The sequence below is a fragment of the Callorhinus ursinus genome, unplaced genomic scaffold, assembly GCF_003265705.2.
Source record: "Callorhinus ursinus isolate GAN/ISIS: 27379988/994484 unplaced genomic scaffold, GSC_fseal_2.0 scaffold16, whole genome shotgun sequence".
Classification (NCBI taxonomy): Eukaryota; Metazoa; Chordata; class Mammalia; order Carnivora; family Otariidae; genus Callorhinus; species Callorhinus ursinus.
In genome coordinates, this window is record NW_027397078.1 from 29,262,779 (window position 1) to 29,282,854 (window position 20,076).

Consider the following 20,076-nt stretch of genomic DNA (forward strand, 5'->3'; position numbering starts at 1 on the left):
ACACACAGGCCCCCTTTCATGATATGGGTTATTTCCACTAATCACTACAGCACAAAGCAAAAGCTTATCATCAGTCTACTGAACTTTATATCCTTGGGATCCTTTTCCTTTGCAAATGTCAACTAGAGGAGTCAAGTGATAATTAAGGTAGAAGGGAGACAAAAGTACCTGAACTATGAGTGATCTCAGATAAAACAGAGGCATAATGTGAACTTCCCAAATGGAAAGGAGTAACTACATGATGACTATGACTCCTTAGTATACTAAAATCTCATGGAAACAGACAACAAAGTGAACATAAACTTGGTTAAGCAGAATTTGAATCTGCTCATAGGCTTCCCTGGGAAAACAAACAAACAAAAAAAACCCCAAACAAATAAAACAATCCAGGTAAGAACAGTCTATAGATGTGAGGGAAACAATAACCAAAACCAATCATTTAAAAGAGAGTTAAGAGCAGTAAAACACAATCACACCATCGCAGTTAGGCAGAGAAAACACAGGATAAATGGTTATTGCCAATTTATGGATATGCTCACAGATCTTCAAAAAGTACCAGGTCTTGGGCTTTCAAAATTCCAATAGATTAATAACAATTATTCTATGTGGAGAGAAAATTGCGGTGAAAGGAGAAAAAATTTATATTCAAAAAGCTTCATATTAAGAATTATTATTTTTTGTTTCTCTTCTAATAGTATGTGAGCGAAACAACTTACTAATCCCAGAGTCTGAGCAACGCCAGATGACAAGACCAGCTTCTTGGTAGAGGAGGGAAGACAGCCCCTCAGCCCAGAAACAGAGGTTTTTTGGGTTTTTTTTAAGATTATGCTAAAAATTTTTAAGAAGCACCAATTTTAATCACTATCTACCAAACTGACTTTACTATTTCCATATTCTTATTCTTATGAAAAACTAACTTCTCAACTCAATGATTGAAGTAACAACAGGGGCGCCTGGGTGGCTCAGTCGTTAAGCATCTGCCTTCGGCTCAGGTCACGATCCCAGGGTCCTGGAATCGAGCCCCGCATTGGGCTCCCTGCTCGGCAGGAAGCCTGCTTCTCCCTCTCCCACTCCCCCTGCTTGTGTTCCCTCTCTCACTGTGCCTCTCTCTCTGATAGATAGATAGATAGATAGATAGATAAATAAATCGATAGATAGATAAATAAATAAATAAATAAAATAAAATAAAAATAAAAGAACAACAAAAACATAAGAGCCTTCTAATAGAGCCAAACCTACTTGGTTCAGTTGCAAAGATTGTCCTAGGTGGCTTCCTACCCACTTGTGTTTGGCATCCTCTTCTCCCTCCAGAAATTCCTTTGCCCTCACCCACCCTTTTGCGTCCAAGAATCACATCTGGGTCCCATTTACACAGAATCTTCTAGTTCGTGAGTCTGGAAACACCCTTAGTTGCTAACCTATGCTACCTTTCCCAGGAAATGCATAGGTTTCCATAATATACTTGTTAAGAAAGTCTTTAAGACCCACACAACTCTTTAATTGTGGTTCTGAATCATGTAATAAGCATAAGGAAGATATTTTTGAATAAAGAGGGCTTTCCTTCTTTTCTCTAATTGCATCATTTAAGCAGCCACCTCCTCCACCTACTTGTAAGACCAACATTGCATCTGTATTTCCTTAAAAGGGAATATTTACCTATTAGACAAAGTGCTGCTTTCCACGTGGTAAGGTTTTCTTTTTGCTGACCTTGAAGGGGAGCGATCCAAAAGTCTCTGGGTTTGAAATGTAGGGTGATTCAAACACTGTTCTGTCAAGTATCTGTCAGCTGGGTCCAACTTCAGTAAATTCTTAGGAAACAAAGTTAGGATTGGAAAGAACATTACAAAGTCAAATTTAAATTGTAATAAAAACCTTATTTCTTTTCCTTATAAATGAAATGCATGGTCATTGCAAAATATCTAGCAAACACAGTTTAGTAAAAAAAATTTTTTTTAATACTATTTAAATTACCATACTGTCAGGATGCCTGGGTGACTCAGTTGGTTAAGTGTCTGAATTCAGCTCAGGTCTTGGGGTCCTGGGATCAAGCCCTGTGTCAGGTTCCATGCTCAGCGGGGGTATGCTTCTCCTTCTCTCTCTGCCCCTCCCCTGCTCATGCTCGCTCTCTCTCTCTCTCAAATAGATAAAATCTTTTTAAAAATTTTTTTAAAAATTAAAAAAATAAATTACCACATTATCTTACTACTGTTGTCCTCTGGGAATAAGCCCTCCCAGCCCTTTTCTGAATATCGTATATGCATATTTTCTTTTATAAAATCTGGCTTATATTATACATACAAGTTGTGGATCCTGCATTTTTCACATACTAATCAAAAACATTTTTTATAACATAACTTAAACATTTGAAATATACTTTGGAAGAAGTATATATTCACATGAAAGAATATACACTCATCTTTCTCCCGTCCCCCTCTCGGGAGGCAGCCCATGTTATCAGTTTCTTGTGCATCCTTCCATAGATACTCTGTACCTAGTTACCTATCTCTGTCTGTTCCTTTTATTTTACCCATACAGTAGCAGACACACAACGGTCTGCACTTAGCTTTCTTTCCAATGGACATTAGATCTTAAGAGATCATTGCATATCGGTGAAAAGCTTTTACTCTATGGATATGCCTTAGGTTGTTTTCAGCAATTCCCTAATGATAAACATTTTGGTTGTTTCTTTTATGAAAAACGCTGCAACAAAGAACTTTACAACATGTTTTTAAATGACTAAAGAAGTGTGTGGTATAGATATACCATAATTTAGTCAACTGGTCTTTACTGTTGGACATTTAGATGGCTGCTGCTTTGCACTATTATAATTAATGCTATGATAAACACCTGAAATCCTTGCACACATACATGATCCCTTTCATAGGATAAACTCCCAGAAATAGATTGTTAGCTACGCAAACTTTTGAGGATTATTTTCTATGTGTTGAAAAATTATCCCCTGGGAAAGTTGTCTGAAATGATACTCCTCAGCAACTGAGAATCTACCAACTTCCTGGCACCTTCGTTTTTTTTTTTTTTACTACTTGTAAACTATAGACATTTAATAAATGGTCTCTCATAGCTGTTTTAATTCACATCTGTGATTACTAATGAGGTTGAATATTTTTATGCTTATTGGTTACTTATATTCCTTATTTTTCTGTTTGTGCATCTGTCCTAATTTTTTTTTTTAAAGATTTACTTATTAATGGGGGGGGGCAGAGGGAGAGGGAGAGAGAAAATCCTCAAGCAGACTCCTCGCTGGGCGAGGAGCCAGACTGGTGCTGGATCCCAGAACCCTGAGATCATGCCCTGAGCCAAAATCAAGACTTGGACACCCAACCGACTGAGCCACCCAGGTGCCCCATCCTAATTTATTTTTAAGTGTTCTTTATATATTACAGTAACTAACCCTTTTATGTTGCACATAGGAGATGTTTTAACAACTAAAATGTTTTCTTCTAATACTATTTATCTTATTAGTAATTGGACAAGATTTTAAAAGGTGAATCATTATTAAAATAATTTTTATTGACAAATTAAGCAAATATATAAAACATAAACCTACATAACCTAACACAACTCAGTAGAGCACACTGGAATCTGCTATGATGATATTCTCACAGCAAAATTCACTGATAGAATTTTCTCTCAGAGAAAGGAAGAATGTTGAAATTCCAGCATTCCGAAATCCATCTCTAGGTCACTTTCATTGATTTTACCCACAGTTAATCTCTTTGTGATCCACTTGAACAGTGAGAACAAACCTAGATTTGCTCCCAGTGAGCCAGAATTCAATTTCAGACAACCACCTTTAATAACCTAGCACCACAGAAAAATTTGAAGTCTGATCCTACCACACACTGAAACATTCATTTTGGGGTCAAAAGATTCTGGTAACCCAAGCCACTGTTTACATGCAAGTGGATTTACATTCATGTTGACTCAGATACAATTCTAAACTTATCTCAGTTATTTTCTCCTCTTTAGAAAATGAAACTTAAAAATGTAAATAGAATAAAGAAGAACGAATTAAATACAATTTCATGTTTTTTGCCTTTTGTCTTTTTAAAAAAATAACTGAACTTTTTTTTTGTTAAATCATTACCAAGTCTAATTACCAAGGGTCAGGGTGGTACCTGGTAAAATCTAGCACAGATGAAAGTACAAAGATAACCAGAATCTTTCTGTATTGATACCAATTTGGAAATTAAACTGTCTAGTTCCTATTTAGTATATTTAGCTTCAAATTTCTTTAACATTAAGTAAACATTTTTATTGAAATGTACATTCATAAGGTATGCAAATTATGTATACGTTTCAGTTAGTTTTTAGGAGGTAAACATCCCCATGTAACCACATCAGGACTGAGATAGAGAAAATTATTAACACCCCAGAAACCTCTTCAAGACCCCCATCCCTGGCTCTACACCCCTGTGCTTCCTCACTCCTGGAAACCACAATTCTAAGTTTTCTCACCAAAGATTAATATTGCCTTGTTATTGAATGTTATAGAAACAGAATTATTCCTTTGTCTTTTAGCTATTTTTAAAATGAATTTGAAAAGTAAATAACATTATTTATCTTTTCATGAAGAAATATATTCTCTATGCCATTCCCTAAAGCAGATTTGTTAATTTTGTCCATATGCAAGTACCTAAAATGGCCATCTCATCCTGCATCTGTTTATACATATTAGCCATTTTAGAGGGGATACAGGTTACCAGAATTAATCCAAACTACGGTAATTTATATGGACTCTATAAATAGTTTTAAAAAATTGTTGTTTTTTTCCCCTAAATACGAATTTTGAAGCTATTTACTCGGTGAGTTTTATACTTTCCTCATAATGACCTCCTCCTTTTAAGTAATTTGAAAATAGTTTTTTGTCTGTATATGCAGTGATTTCTACAGTTGATAATCTTAAAATAGCACTTTGATGCTAGTAGATATTTGGCTTGTGAAAAGTCATATGTACTTCTAATTTAAAATAGTACTCAGGAGCCAACTTTTCTGTTTTTAACTAGTATCATACATGGGAAACCATTTTGATGTTAACTGTTTTAACTGCCAGTGAGACCAAAATCATTTTTATATAACTCCACTAACTGAAATGTATACATACTTTGCATACCTTATGAATATTTATGTATTTAATATATGTACTTAATTCAGTTCTTCTTCTTTATTCTATTTACATTTTTAAGTTACCAAATCATTAAGCCCTGATAAATACTGATTGTATGACAGAACATATTGACAAAATCCAACTGATTCAAGAGATAATTTATGCCTAATTAACATGAAAGACCCTTGAGGGCTATCTTTTTAATAGCTTCTCTCAATCTGTGTTCAGAGCACCAGCACTGTAGTTATTTTTTTAAAAAAGTATTCAGTATTTAATTAAATTTGGGAAATGCTGAGCAAGACATAAATGCTTCTTTACTATGGGATTTCTGAAAGCCTTCATAAATTAATGAATATTGTGACTCTCTACAAAAGGTTACGTGGTATGTGGCCTTTCTAAAAGCCATGCCCACTCCCTCACCATTGCCCCCACACCAATTTGCAGTGTTCCTCAGGACACAGAGAAACATAGTTTAAAGCACAACAAAGTTCTGAGAGTGCTCTCAGCAATTTCCAACTGTGTTAAGTATACCTTTAAAGACTCTGTGCATAATGTAACCTCCTCTGATTTTGAACAATAAACTAAATGGGCATAAAGTAAAACTGATCCATTAACAAGTGTTTTTTGAAGGTTTACTATCAAATAACCAGCATCAGCTTATGGACTGGCTGGTGCAATGAAAACTGGAGAAACAGGATTTTTTTGTGTTTACATGTGACCAGAGCCTACTTTTGTGAAATACATGTATACAGACAACATCAACTTGTCCCACCTTCATTAAGTCAAGTAAGACGCTATTTAGAATTCCAAGGTATCTTCTCTCCAATGTCTGAGGATGGTTAACAGCTGGAAACTGTAAGAACAGGACAAGAGTGTTAGCATGTGGGGAAGGGGACACATGTGCATATGTGCTATGAGTGCTGGAAAAGGTAGCAAAGGAACAGAAGTTACTGCCCTAGTGCCAAAGTCAAATTCATTTCATATGTCTATTACTTTTATGTCTATGTATTTGAGGTACAGATTAACAGGACTGGGTGTTAAGTAACAGGAAAATGCACAGATGAAAGAGGATATTAAATCTAGTCAATGAAGCATGTAAAACAAACCTCACTGTAAAAATTTGAGTGTATACAGTTTACACAGTACTGTCTTGTTTATATAGACAGCTCAGTTATAATATAGTTTATACAGAATTTGTCTGCTTACATAGACAATTCTTAAGCCTTTTTCACAACATCATTTACTCCTGAAAATCAGAGAAGTGAAAAAGAAGAGAGAGAGAGAAGGGACAGCTGGGTGGCCCAGTCGGTTAAGCTCGGCTCAGGTCATGATCCCAGGGTCCTGGGATCGAGCTCCGTGTCGGGCTCCCTGCTCCGTGGAGAGCTTGCTTCTCCCTCTCCCTCTGCCTCTGCCCCCCCCCCCGCAAACCCCGCTCATGCTCTATCTCAAATAAATAAATAAAAATCTTAGAGAGAGAGAGAAGGCAGAGAGGTCAGTACTTGAAAGGCCACAGAAATAGCAATAGTGAATTCAGACACATGTTCTAACACTGCTTTTAAAATACTCTCTTAATGACCTATTTTCAATTCCTTCCTTTATGTAAGTTGGAACAGAAGGCAAACAGTCTCCTAAATTAATAAATGCCTTTCTCAATAAAATGAGAAGAGGTCAAATTTATTTAGGTGCTCTGTCCTCTCTGCCACCTTGCATTTTGCAACATCTAAGTGGATGAGAAAGTATTAGAGCCCAATGCCATGTACTCCATCCTAATGGGAAGGCTCCTTTGCTTTATTTCCTTTATACCAATATAAAAGCATGTCCGGGGCGCCTGGGTGGCTCAGTTGGTCTGCCTTCGGCTCAGGTCATGATCTCAGAGTCCTGGGTTTGAGTCCCACATCGGGCTCCCTGCTCCGCGGGAAGCCTGCTTCTCCCTCTCCCACTCCCCCTGCTTGTGTTCCTGCTCTCACTAACTCTCTCTCTCTGTCCAATAAATAAATAAAATCTTTAAAAAAAAAAAAAAGGCATTTCAAAGTACTAGAATCCTTAAATGTGTTCAATACATGCATGGGAGGACTAGTTATGGAGGAAAATTAAAACAAGGCACTTAAGTTGTGATTATGACATTATCTGCACACTGTGCTAGGGACGGCAGGAATTACAGCATATGGGTCAGATCTAAACCATGCACTTAAGCAACCTACACTCTGGCTGGGACAGCAATCAGCACTGAAATGTGCAGCCAAAAATTCTACTTGAAGCTCGGAGAAAGGAGAGAGCAAGGTGGTTTGCGGCTGGAGAAAAAAGAATCCACAGATAGTGTTTGAACTAGGTTTTGAAAGATAAGAAAAATGTGAGGACAGAGAAAAGGAGGACAGCACCCCAGATAAAGGAAGTAGAAGAAATAACATGAACTTAACACAGACACACAGGCAATAATCTATAACTAATTACAGAGGGAAGCGATGCTATACAAGGCATTTTAGCAATTCTTCTTATTTTAGAGATGAAGAAGGTGACAATCAGAAAGTTCAAATAACTGATTCAAGGCAAGTTACATAATTAAAATGCAGAACTAATATTTGCACCCAGGTCTATAACCCAAACCCACACTCTTTCTGAACCTAGGCACCTCTCTCAACGGAAGTTCTTTTGGATGTTGTTGGAGTATTAAATATCAGCCCAAAGAGAGACACCTGTCATGCTGTGATAAATAACTCTGTACTGCTACATTTTAATTAATATTTTGCGTATGAGGTCTATCTTATGCTACCAGATGTCCCTTTCTTTCTTCAGAAGTAACATTTCATTGATAAGAAAATTAATGCAGAGAGTGAAAAGGTATTAAAAGTATTATGATAAAAAAATGACCACAGTTAAAAAAAATTAATATATATGCTTTTGAATGAAATCTACCATTCTCATGTAGTAATTCAACAAATAACCAAAACTCAAGCATAGAAGTTTAAATTATATCCCAATGAGCAGCTTTTCTTTCTTAATCACTTGAACAATACGAGAGGACGTCTTTAGCGAGCACTTACTATGTGTCAGGCACTGGTCTGGGCATGTTACAGATAACATTTAACCTTCACAACAACCCTAAAGGGTAGTACTTCTGTTATCAGCATTTTCTACACAAAGAAACAGAAGCACAAGAAACTTGCCAAAGTCATTCATGTGGGAAATATGGAGCCAGGCTTTGAACCCCAGCAGTCTAAATCCAGAGTCTACGCCCTAGACTATGGGACATCAATTGTTACTTTTTCAAAATAAAGCATACCAATGGAGCAACATCTTTTTGACTTTCTAATCTCTACACAACTGTATCAAAACGCCAATAACACTAGACTGGTCACCGGTGAGTCTGTATCTCACGGAAGTTCCAGTTCCCACACTCTACATGCTTAGCTATCTTCCACAGATATTCTCCAACAAAATGATAAAGGAAGACATTTCCCTCAAATGACATTGCTAAACCTCCAAAAAGACTAATCTAATTTAGTTAAAATACCACAAACACATTCAGACTAAATTGTAAAATATTAAAGTTTATAAAAATCAAAGTGTCATGGAAGCAGCAATTTCTATGAAGGTTATTTATAAGTGGTGCTGTCATGTGCTATCCAGCATTTTACAGATAATACTATTTAGTGAGGAGGCTGTGAACAAAACGGACCACACACAAATGAGGGAAGGAAATCCTTTGGCCTATCTAATCCAAATACTACTCATTCTTTATATCCATACAAATTTCAAATTTCTATAAATCTTTCTCTAGTGAATCCAGCCAACTATGATTTCTAACACTCCAGAATGTTTAACACTCTCATGGTCTCAGCCATACTGAGAGATGTATTAGAAAACAGTGCAATGCAGTAAAGAATGAGGTGCTTTATTGTAAGTTATATTGCTTTCCGATTATTTCATGCAAAAACGTCTCAATTCTTCAGCTAGTTTATAAGTTATTAAGGCCAGGTGCCATAACACATCTGTTTACACTCTCTTCAGGCAATCCAGCACGGAGTCTCTTTAACCAGGCAAAGAACAGACAGCCAGCAGGCCAAGCTTGATGTTCCAGAAGTTACCGTTAAAATCCTGAGGTCAAATATTCAATCATTCATTACTATTCAACCTTGTAGGCACTACTCTAGATGTGCTGTGAATATAATGGTGGACATGATAGTTCATTTCCTCAAGAAATTCATCAGTTCAGTGAGGATATGTATATTTTTTTTAAAACAGCTATTTAAAAGAGATGGCAATGAGAGCTACTGGAGCGCAGATGGGGGAATCACCCACTCCCTGGAGGAGTCTAGAAGGGCTTCCCGGAAGGAGAACACTTGACCTCAGTCTGGGGGAAGCAGGAGGAAGAGCTGTTCATGAAGTAGAGCGAGTACTAGGAGCATCATAGAAATGAAAATACAGCACTGTAGAAGCAACATGTCAAGGAAATGGTGAGAAGTTCAGTACGTTGACAAGTAGGGGGCAATGGTGGGAATGAGTGGCAGACAAGGCTGGAGGGCTAAGAGCAAGGGGTTCTTAATGCTACCCCATAAGGAGTTTAAATGTAAGCAATCCCATACAGGCTTTCAAACACAAAAGAGATACAATTGAATGTGCAACTTGAGGGAAGATTTTTCCAAAGGCAATGTGAAAACACTAAAGTGAAGACAGAAAGTTGAAGATATGCGTTTAGGAGTAATCGTCAATATTTCAGGTAAAGAGGTGCTAAGGGTGAAAGAAGCATTAGAGATGGAGAGAAGGGAGGTTCAGCTTAGCTTGAGTGCTGGTAACACAAATTGGCTCAATCCATCATTCAAGTATTCACTGTGTCCCTAACTAGATGTGCTGGGCTCTGCTACAGATGTTAGAAATATAGTGAAAAAACAGTTGATTTCTGCCATTGGGGAGTTTATACTCCGACAGTTGAGAACTCAACAGTTAATAATTAACAAGTAAACAAATAACACAACTACATACCAGGGGAAGTGCTAGGATGGGGAAAAAAAGGGTGGTGCTATGGGAGACACCAGGAAGAGGGTGGGGGCAGTATGTTGGTGTCATCAGAGAAGGGCACATTCTTTTTTTTTTTCTTTTTTTTTTAACGATTTTATTTATTTATTTGACAGAGAGAGAAACAGCGAGATAGGGAACACAAGCAGGGGGAGTGGGAGAGGGAGAAGCAAGCTTCCCAAGGAGCAGGGAGCTCGATGGTAGGCTCGATCCCAGGACCCTGGGATCACGACCTGAGCTGAAGGCAGATGCTTAATGACTGAGCCACCCAGGCGCCCCAGAAGGGGACATTCTTGGAGCTGAGATTTACAAAGTGAGAAGGGACCACACCACAGAAGCACCTTCCCGGGAGAAGGAGCCACAAATCCCAAATCCATGAAGCTGGAAAAACCGTAAAATGTTTATAGAAGGCAAAGAAAAGGAAAGAGAAGCTTGGTAAGAGTTTGGAGAGGAGCGGGCACTATGTTGGGTGCTCTCATGTATGAGGAGGGGATGCTCTTCAAAGTGGAATAAACGGAGGTCCAGAAAGTCAAAAGAGAAAATGAAGTGCTTTGCAAATGTCAAGAAAACATGGTTTGAGAATCATCATTTAAGAGAAAGAAAGGAAGTGGCAGTGAGCTTATTTTAGAGTTCTCACAATGGTCACCAATTGGCATGTTAGCCCAGAGTAGTTGAAAACTAAAAAAGTAGCTTTGGGGGTAGATGGAAGAGAGAAGCAGCCTATATCTGGCTACTCTAATAAGGTGCCTCTGCAAGTTGCTTGTCTCTCACCTGGGGAAAGTTTATACCTTAAGATCCTTTTTAAGCATATGCTCTGAAAACAAGTTTTGTACAAAGTTAGCAAGTCTAGAAAAGGCTGCCCAAGACAATATACTGGCTTGAAAAGAAGATCTGCTGTTTCACTGTCAAGAGACAAGAAATACATGCTAGAACACAACCTTTAAATCTATAGAATGCAAGTATTCATATTCTCCCTCAAATCATTACAAATACGTTTGTTCAAATAAGCAAGTCATTTATACATTTTTGTATCTTTTGGGGATGCTTAATATTTTAGACAAAGAAACATTCTGAGATAACCAAAGTGTAGAATAATGCATATGCTACAACAGGGTTTGAAAATTTGGAACTTATAAATTAGGAAAAACATTAGCAGCTCCCACTTTCAAATTCAGACTACTTCTTAAAATTCACAAATACTATATAAGATTCAAAGATAAAATATTATAATGAGGATTATAAACACTGTATTGGGAAAGGGAATAGTATTCAATGGACAGCTTAGCATTCCATTGTGCAATGAACAATGATTTAAATACTGCTGCTGTATTGATTCCATTTGGAGTTTTAGTAAAGCCTCTTACCCGGAGCCCATGGAATCGAGGATTACTGTAGAAGAGCTTCATCTGTTCAGATGGAAGTGGTCCTAGCACCTTCTGAATAGTAAAAAGTTGGTCAATTTCGCTTTCTCCAGGAAATAAAGGCTGTCCATCACTAAGCTCCCCAAGAATACAGCCCACTGACCACATGTCGACGGACTTTCCATAAGGAGCTCTGAAAAGCAAAGGGAGAGATTATCTTGGCAAATGAAGAAATACATTTTAATAATTTCCAAATTATTTTGAATAGATTCATGATTTAAAGCAATTGGTGTATTTAAGGAATTAAAAATGAGGCTAAAAAAAGGAATTACAGATATCCAAGTAAAAATTCAGAGCACAAGTAAATAAATCTATTCTAGTAAAACCGTCAGTTTAATAATAATTTAGTTGGTATATACTAAGTTGAAATCTATTCATATCTGGGCATATCTTGAACACGAATGGCTTAATAAACCCTAAAACAGTGCACATGTGATGAGTTAACACTTCACTTAGAAAATCAAATGCTCCCAAGAAATGCATTTTCTAGGTAATTATCCTTTAGCTCTTGAAATGTCAAAAAGTTATATACCTCATCCATTTTTTTTTTTAAGATTTTATTTATTTATTTGACAGAGACAGAGACAGTGAGAGCAGGAACACAAGCAGGGGGAGTGGGAGAGGGAGAAGCAGGCTTCCCGCCGAGCAGGGAGCCCGATGTGGGACTCGATCCCAGGACCCTGAGATCATGACCTGAGCCGAAGGCAGCTGCTCAACGACTGAGCCACCCAGGCACCCTACCTCATCCATTTTTTGAGATCAGTCTATTGAAATGTACTACCGACTCACGTGTCTTCTTAAACAATAAACACTGAGTACTATTTAACTTCTGATTGCATAGAATCACAATTTCTAATACCTAAGAGTGGGCTAAGCTCTACTGTATTATTTACCTAAAACTATTTGTACCCTGTGTATATGGAGCTTTATGATAACCATTTGCTTCAAAGCATGCTTTTTCCATTTCCTTAGGGGTTTACAGTTCTCCTCTAGGATCTGAGTTTACCAGAGGACTTTAGGAGTGTTACTGTTATTAATAAATGGAGGCTATAAAACCTAAGTACTCCAAAAACAGCTTTATATGTATGCCCCAATATCTATAGTCTTAAATCAAATTGTATGTGGCAGATTAAGAAACCGTATTTTCTTTAGTTTCAAACACAAATAATCCAAGTTTTAACAAAGGAAAGCCAGGGGTGCCTGGGTGGCTCAGTCGGTTGGGTGTCTGACTCTTGGTTTTGGCTCAGGTCATGATCTCGATGTTGTGGTATCGAGCCCCACATCAGCCTCCATGCATGGAGCCTGCTTAAGATTCTCTCTCTCCCTCCCTGTACCCCTTCCCCTCTGCTCATACTTTCTTTCCCTAAAGAAATTAAAAAAAAAAGTTAAAAGAAGGTAAGACAAAATAAAGTATCTGAAAAAAATACGGGATGAAATTCTAGAATGCCATAATGATACAGCAGGAATACAAAACTTTTAACAGACACTCTAAATTAAAGCACTGTTAACACTATACAGAATATGTTTCTAGGACAGTAAGTCATTACAACTGAAAGTCAGTATTTTCTTTATCTCATTTCCTTCCCACAAAAACTTAAGGGCCATATTAGGAAACTTCATGTAAATTTTTTTTTGGTAGCTTGTTGGGGAGGGAAGGATACTGATCTTTCTTTAATATCTGTACAGAAGAAAAAACTTGTGCTAGATAGAGAAACTTACGGAAAATCTCTACATACCCAAATCGTGCTATTTTTCTTTTGTCAACGGATGTGAATAATTTATGCAGCTGGAATTATTTTGAATGTCAAGAACAAAGTCTTAAGAATGTACAAAAATGTAAATTCTTAAAATTAACCAACTATCAACTGATGTCAATGGGATTTTTACACGAATAATATGGTTCTTCAACTAGTACTTGACAATCGTTTAATTAGCAATATATAATTTGGCTCAAATTAATTGGAGTCCCCATCTACTTTTGGTAGCTCCCACACATCTCTAAACATAACTGCAGCTTCCTGACAGGTATTATTAGGCAGCAAATACTCTCTGAAGGTCTATAATAAGGGTATCCTCAGAATGAACTCCTTGGGGCCATCATATAGACAAAACCATATCATAAAAAGTCCTCTACCATACTTGAATCCTCGGACGGTGTTCTAAGAATGACCTACTTCATACTCATTTCTTCTTTGGCAAATATGTCTAGTAAACTCAAATTCCAATCCTTCCCAAAAGAAAATGGATTATGTATCCCATTAAGTCCAGACAGAGGTTCACAGAAAAAGAAACAAAGACAAACACAAAAGAAAATCGATCCTAAAACCAAGTTTAAAAATTAGCACAGAAATTCTAAAATCTATCCACACAAAGAGAAATAATAAAGTGACTAACCACCATTTGTTTCCCAAGATAAACCAAGCTTTTGATTTAAGAAAAAAAAAAAAAAAGTAAAGCTTTCAATAACTGGTATCAATAATTCTTTTTTTTTTTTAAAGATTTTATTTATTTATTTGACAGAGACACAGAGAGAGAGGGAACACAAGCAGAGGGAGTGGGAGAGGGAGAAGCTGGCTTCCCGCTGAGCAGGGAGCCCGCTGAGGGGCTTGATCCCAAGACCCTGGGATCATGACCTGAGCTAAAGGCAGACACTTAACGACTGAGCCACCCAGGCGCCCCTGGTATCAATAATTCTTATATGCTCTATGTCAGCAATGAATCAAGAATTACAATCAGATGGTTGATAGACACTGGGAAATTGTCAATATCAAAATAAACCCTCAGTAACTTACACATAGTCATCATGATCGTCAACAAAAGAAACACAGAAATTTGTATTCCTACTATATAAAAAGTATCTTTTAAAAATTCAATTTCTCGGGGCACCTGGGTGGCTCAGTGGGTTGAGAGTCTGACTCCTGATTTCAGCTCAGGCCATGATCTCAGGGTTGTGGGATCAAGCCTCATGTGAGGCTCCACACTCAGCACAGAGTCTACTTGAGATTCTCTCTCTCCCTCTTCCTCTGCTCCTCCCCCCCACTCAAGTTCTCTTTCTAAAATGAACAAAATAAATAAAACATTTAAAAATTAAATTTCTCATGTCCCCCAGATATATATATGGCACACTAAAGAGATGAAACCTATAATTAGAGCACCAGTCATCATCACCACATCTCATTTTATTTGCAGAATGTGCCTTCTTTCTCCATTCTTGGGTGGTCCCCAAGAAGGAAATACAATGTAGGGAAAATAAGAAAATACTACAACTAAGGTAAGTAGAGGATTATTCATATAACTATGTGATTGAGTTCAGGAGGATAGGCTCCTTCTTAGGCTCTCAAGTTACTAAAAAGAAAAGAAGAATCTTATCAGAAAACCCTTTTCTGGGGTTAACAGATGAATGAAAGAGCACTGAAAGTGGAAGGGTGGGCACAAAGTGGATGGAGATGATGTTGCTGAGAAAATCGCCAATGCAGTGTGTTTGAATAGCCATTTATCATCAAACAGGATTTCTCTATTCAGAAGAAAATTGGCAACTGCTTCAATATTTACATCACGTTTCTAGCAAAGTGGTTAGGTATAAAAGATACTTGATTACTGTTTGTTGAATGAATGAATGAATGAATGAACGAACAAACCAACAAGTAGGCCAGTCCTCCCAACAAGAGGTCAAGTTTATTTCTTCATCCCTTGAATCAGGGCTTAGCCATGTAACAGGTTTCGGCCAATGAGGCAAAAGCCATGCAAACAGAGGCTTCAAAACCACCTTTGCTTTGAGGCTTGCCCTCTTCCTGCAGGGAATTTTTCGGTTATCACATGAAGCAACTTGGACTGGCCCACTGGAGGATGAGTCTCCATGGAACAGAGATGGTCTGTCCCAGCTGAGGCCTTGTAAACCAGCCAGCCTCCAAATGATCTGCTGAGTGACTGTAGCTACCTGAGTGATTCCCATTGAGACTAGCAGAAGAACAATCCAGCTGAACTTCAATTACTGACTCCCCCAAATCACTGGTACCCAGAACTGTGAGCAAATAAAATGGTGTTTGTTTTATACCATTAAGTGTTTCAGTGGTTTGTTACACTGCAATAGGTAACTGGTATTTAATTAACTAAAGTTTTTATCTTCCATAGATGATCCCAAAGCTAATGATACACGATTAGCAGATATATAAAAGTCATTTTATCTGGGGAAGGTAACTTACCCAAGTAAGAGTTCTGGGGACCGATACCACCTGGTGGCCACATATTCTGTATAATTAGCATTATTGCCTTCTGACAGATTCCGAGCAAAACCTGAAAGACAGAAAAACCCAAAGGTATAACTTTGAAAAACAAATAATAACTTCAGGTTGGCAAAGTATTTCAGTGCTAGTAATATTTTAAAGGAACATCAAAAGAACATAATAACTGGTACTGAATGGGCTGTTTATTAATGGTGCCTTCATTATTTTAAAACGTTAGTCCATTCATATGTCAATTAAAACATACAGTGTATTCACTAAAAAACCCAGTCTCCTCCTATACTAAAGAAATCCATATTTTTGAAGTTATCACATGCTTTTATAAGCATTCAGAGCATACTTTTAAGTCAGCTCTCTCAATAAATGCAAATCTTAGGACCAAAATGAAGTCCCTACAAGAGCCCAAGTCAAAGCTAAAATACCCTGTCACAGATGGTCATTATATTCTTGCCCCCCCGCCCCGCCAAAGATTTACTTGAGAGAGAGATCACAGAGGGAGAGGGAAAAGCAGACTCCCCACTGAGCAGGGAGCCCGACAGGGGACACGATCCCAGGACCGCGAGATCATGATCTGAGTGGAAGGCAGACACCCAACCAACTGAGCCAGTCATTATATTCTGATATGTGGGACTTAACATTACTATTTGTAGATCTGTTGCTGATCAGTTCTAGCCATTATATAGACAACTAATGGTTGGCAAAGATGGAAACTAAGCAGGCCAAAATTATTTTAATCTCCTAATGTGACTGAGAAGCATATTAGGGGAATCTTAATTACTTACAGACTCTATCAATAATTATTTTCCCTCCAAACCCTTTCAAAAGGTTTTGGGGCCAAAAAATAAGCCACCTAACTCACCAAAAGCATTATGGATAGTCACAGAGAACCAGAACATTAAAATTAGGGGTAAAAATTAAAGTGTCATTTTGAAAAGTAGAAAACAGTGTAACAGCAAAAAATAAAAAAACCACAGCAAAAAACAAAGCCCTAACGTCAGTTAATTAATGCTTCTTCATAAGACATATTTGGAAGAAATATTCCTATTTTCAAATGGGATTCTTCAAGATAGACAAAGGAGCCCAGCGCTCTGGGAAGGAAAGCAGTTGAGAAGTGATCACTGGGGACACGTAGGACACAGAAAACCACATGCAGTGCAGCCATGTGAAATTTCCTTACCACTTCAAATTGTCTTTCCTTTAAGAAATGATGCCAGGGGGTGCTTGGGTGGCTCATTTGGTTAAGTGTCCGACTCTTGATTTCGGCTCAGGTCATGATCTCAGGGTCCTGGGATCAAGCCCTGAGTCTGGCTCCATGCTCAACGGGAAGTCAGCTTGAGAATTCTCTCAAGAAATGATGCCAGACCAGGGATATTCTTTTCCTATTATTAACCATTCTATAGGCATCTCTTTTGTATTTATAACTTATTTACAAATTTCAGTAATTTGGGGGTTTAAGCAGATCACCAACCCATAGAATCATGGATGCATAGTAAAGGGCATATGAGGTGCATAAAATCTCAGTATTTGATGGTAGTCACAATTATGGATAGGAAGCAAGAAACAGAACCAGAAATATTCCTGAAAATCATAATACTAAGAAAGTGCTAAAAATGTCAAGGTCAAAATCTTTTAAATAACTGTATTTTGGTATTTCTTTTTTATTCTTCTAAGCACTTCATAAGATGTTTAACATATAGCAGGACTCTTCTTTGCAATATTCTTTATAAAGTATGAAAAAAATTAAGTCCTTATTATAAAACATTTTTCCTCAGGCAAGCAGGTTCATAATATTCAAATTCTTTGCAAACACTGAGTGAAAACAGTTACACATGCTTCTAATAGCTACACTGGAGAAAACTGGTCATTCACACAGTGCATTCTTAGAATGCTTCTATTTTTCATTTGTTCAATCCACCTCCGAGGTACTAATCTAACTTATGCTTATGAAAGGAGACGAATTCTCACTTATATGTAGATGTTTACATCATATTTATGATTATACTTGAATATGTGAGAAAATAACATTAAAAAAGTCAAGTTGTTATTTTTCAGCATATGGATTAGACAAAAGATTTTTTTAAGGTGACCCAGAACTTAAACACCCTAATTTATAGTTTTAAAACATTTTAAATTATTTTAATGCAAATTTTTTTAAAATATATTTGGCTTTCCAGTTTGGTTTTTTTTTAAGATTTTATTTATTTTTTGAGAGAGAGAGAATGAGAGATAGAGAGCACGAGAGGGAAGAGGGTCAGAGGGAGAAGCAGACTCCCCGCTGAGCAGGGAGCCCGATGCAGGACTCGATCCCGGGACTCCAGGATTATGACCTGAGCCGAAGGCAGTCGCTCAACCAACTGAGCCACCCAGGCACCCTAACTCAAATTTTTAATAGCACTTAATACAGTTTCATATATATGGAAAAGAATGTACAATTTTCTACTAGGAGAGAGTACAATTCAAAAGCTTCCTTATACACTCAACCAGGACCTGGAATATTACACATCAATTACTAATCTCATTCACTGAACATTTAAAGGGAATAAACGGAATTGTTCTAAAAATGTCTTTGACCTTTATAGATATGTAACTATTGCATATACATGATACATATGTATCTACCTATGCATATTGTTAGTGTTTATGATTATACCTAAAATAATTTCTACTTTAATACTTTAAAAATATTTTTTATCCTACCCAAAACAGAAGGCATAGTGGATTTCACAGAAAACTGGTTTTTTGGAATCATTAAGTACTGGGTTTATGAATATATGCACGTGCATCTATTTGCTTTGTGTTCTCATTAAACAAATACTGCATTATGAATTTTTAAAAAAGAATAGACAACACTATGCAAAGAGAGTATTTTCCCAGCAATCAATTTTTCAACATATGACCCAATAGAATATTCCTCTGCTAACTGAAGTCAAAACATAAAAAAATACTTTTAATAAGCCTTTAAAAGCTACCTATATGTTGTATTAAATTAATTCTACTTACAGGTCTCAATTTCTTTTTTAACTTACCAAAATCACACAGTTTCAAAACATCATTGTGGCTGATTAAGAGATTTTCTGGCTTTATATCTGAAGTATAAAGACAAAAAAACAATTATTAAAAAATGTTCCATGGACTGCTGATTGACACTATTGGATCACTATAACGGCACCTAATTAGAAATATCGACGGTAATGTGAATAGAAACTGTGGCAGTGAAAAGCAGGGTAACACCTTTTTTGCTGATACATAAAAGTTTCAACTAATTTCTTTTTGAGAAATATGAAAACCCACAATTTAAAAAATATTTTTCCCTTCAAATCTTAAAGGTATTAATGCGATCTCTGAAAGGAATTTAAGAATCACTGAATCTAGGCCACCACGTTTCAAGGACTATTCTACTTTATCAAGTAGTAAGAACATAAATTTTTGGAGATACAATATCAAAAGAAATGTTCACACCCACAAGATACTTTAAAAACACATATAAGTAGGGGCGCCTGGGTGGCTTAGTCATTTAGTGTCTGCCTTTGGCTCAGGTCATGATCCCAGGGTCCTGGGATCAAGCTCTGCATCGGGCTCCCTGCTCCATGGAGAGTCTGCTTCTCCCTCTCCCACTCCCCCTGTTTGTGTTCCCTCTCTCGCTGTGTCTCTCTCTCTAAATCTTTAAAAAAATTTAAAAATAAATAAAATAAAAAAGATTGCCACCTTTAAAAAAAAAAACACATATAGGTAGCTAGCATTATATTCACTAGAGGAAAAACTATATAAAAAGAATTTGTTGTGATTTTGTATATAATGTCTATATTTATATATCTCTTTAGCTTTTCTGTGTGGTTCACAATTATAAATGTCTAATGCTGGAGTTATACTGGATGAGTCAAGAAAACATTTCTCATTTTTTCCATGGATCTTCAGAAGATGAGGTGGGAGCTGAGTAGAAATATACAGAAAATGCTATTTAATTCCTGCCTTGGGAGATCTCACAATTCTATTTTTAGAGTACCCATCATCTATATCAGATGGCAGAGGTGAAAATGGAAAAAGGGAAGCGACAGGAGCAAAATCTGTAGATTTCAGAATCATGGTTTCTACTGCTAATGCACAACCATTGATTTATTACTATATACTTAACCAAATCACAGCACCACTATAGAAATGAAGCTAAATCAGTTCTTTATTAATAGCCTCATATTGTAGTATAGACTGTTACTAAAATCATTACCCTAGACACTAGATATGCAGTTGACTTGGAGATCTATCTATACCACCAAAA

The 20,076-nt window shown here is 37.0% G+C and overlaps 1 protein-coding gene across 2 annotated transcripts in view; it reads right to left on the bottom strand.

The window, feature by feature from the left end:
* The window catches only part of CDKL5 (cyclin dependent kinase like 5), a 144,010-nt gene that overhangs the window by 46,127 nt on the left and 77,807 nt on the right, over positions 1–20,076 (bottom strand). For both annotated transcript variants that reach the window (XM_073902026.1, XM_025857662.2), the window contains exons 6-10: positions 18,830–18,889; positions 15,765–15,855; positions 11,506–11,695; positions 5,901–5,981; positions 1,657–1,808 (exon numbers count right to left, since the gene is read on the bottom strand). In XM_073902026.1, the coding sequence (XP_073758127.1) occupies positions 1,657–1,808; positions 5,901–5,981; positions 11,506–11,695; positions 15,765–15,855; positions 18,830–18,889 (574 nt within the window). The remainder of the gene's footprint in view (positions 1–1,656; positions 1,809–5,900; positions 5,982–11,505; positions 11,696–15,764; positions 15,856–18,829; positions 18,890–20,076) is intronic.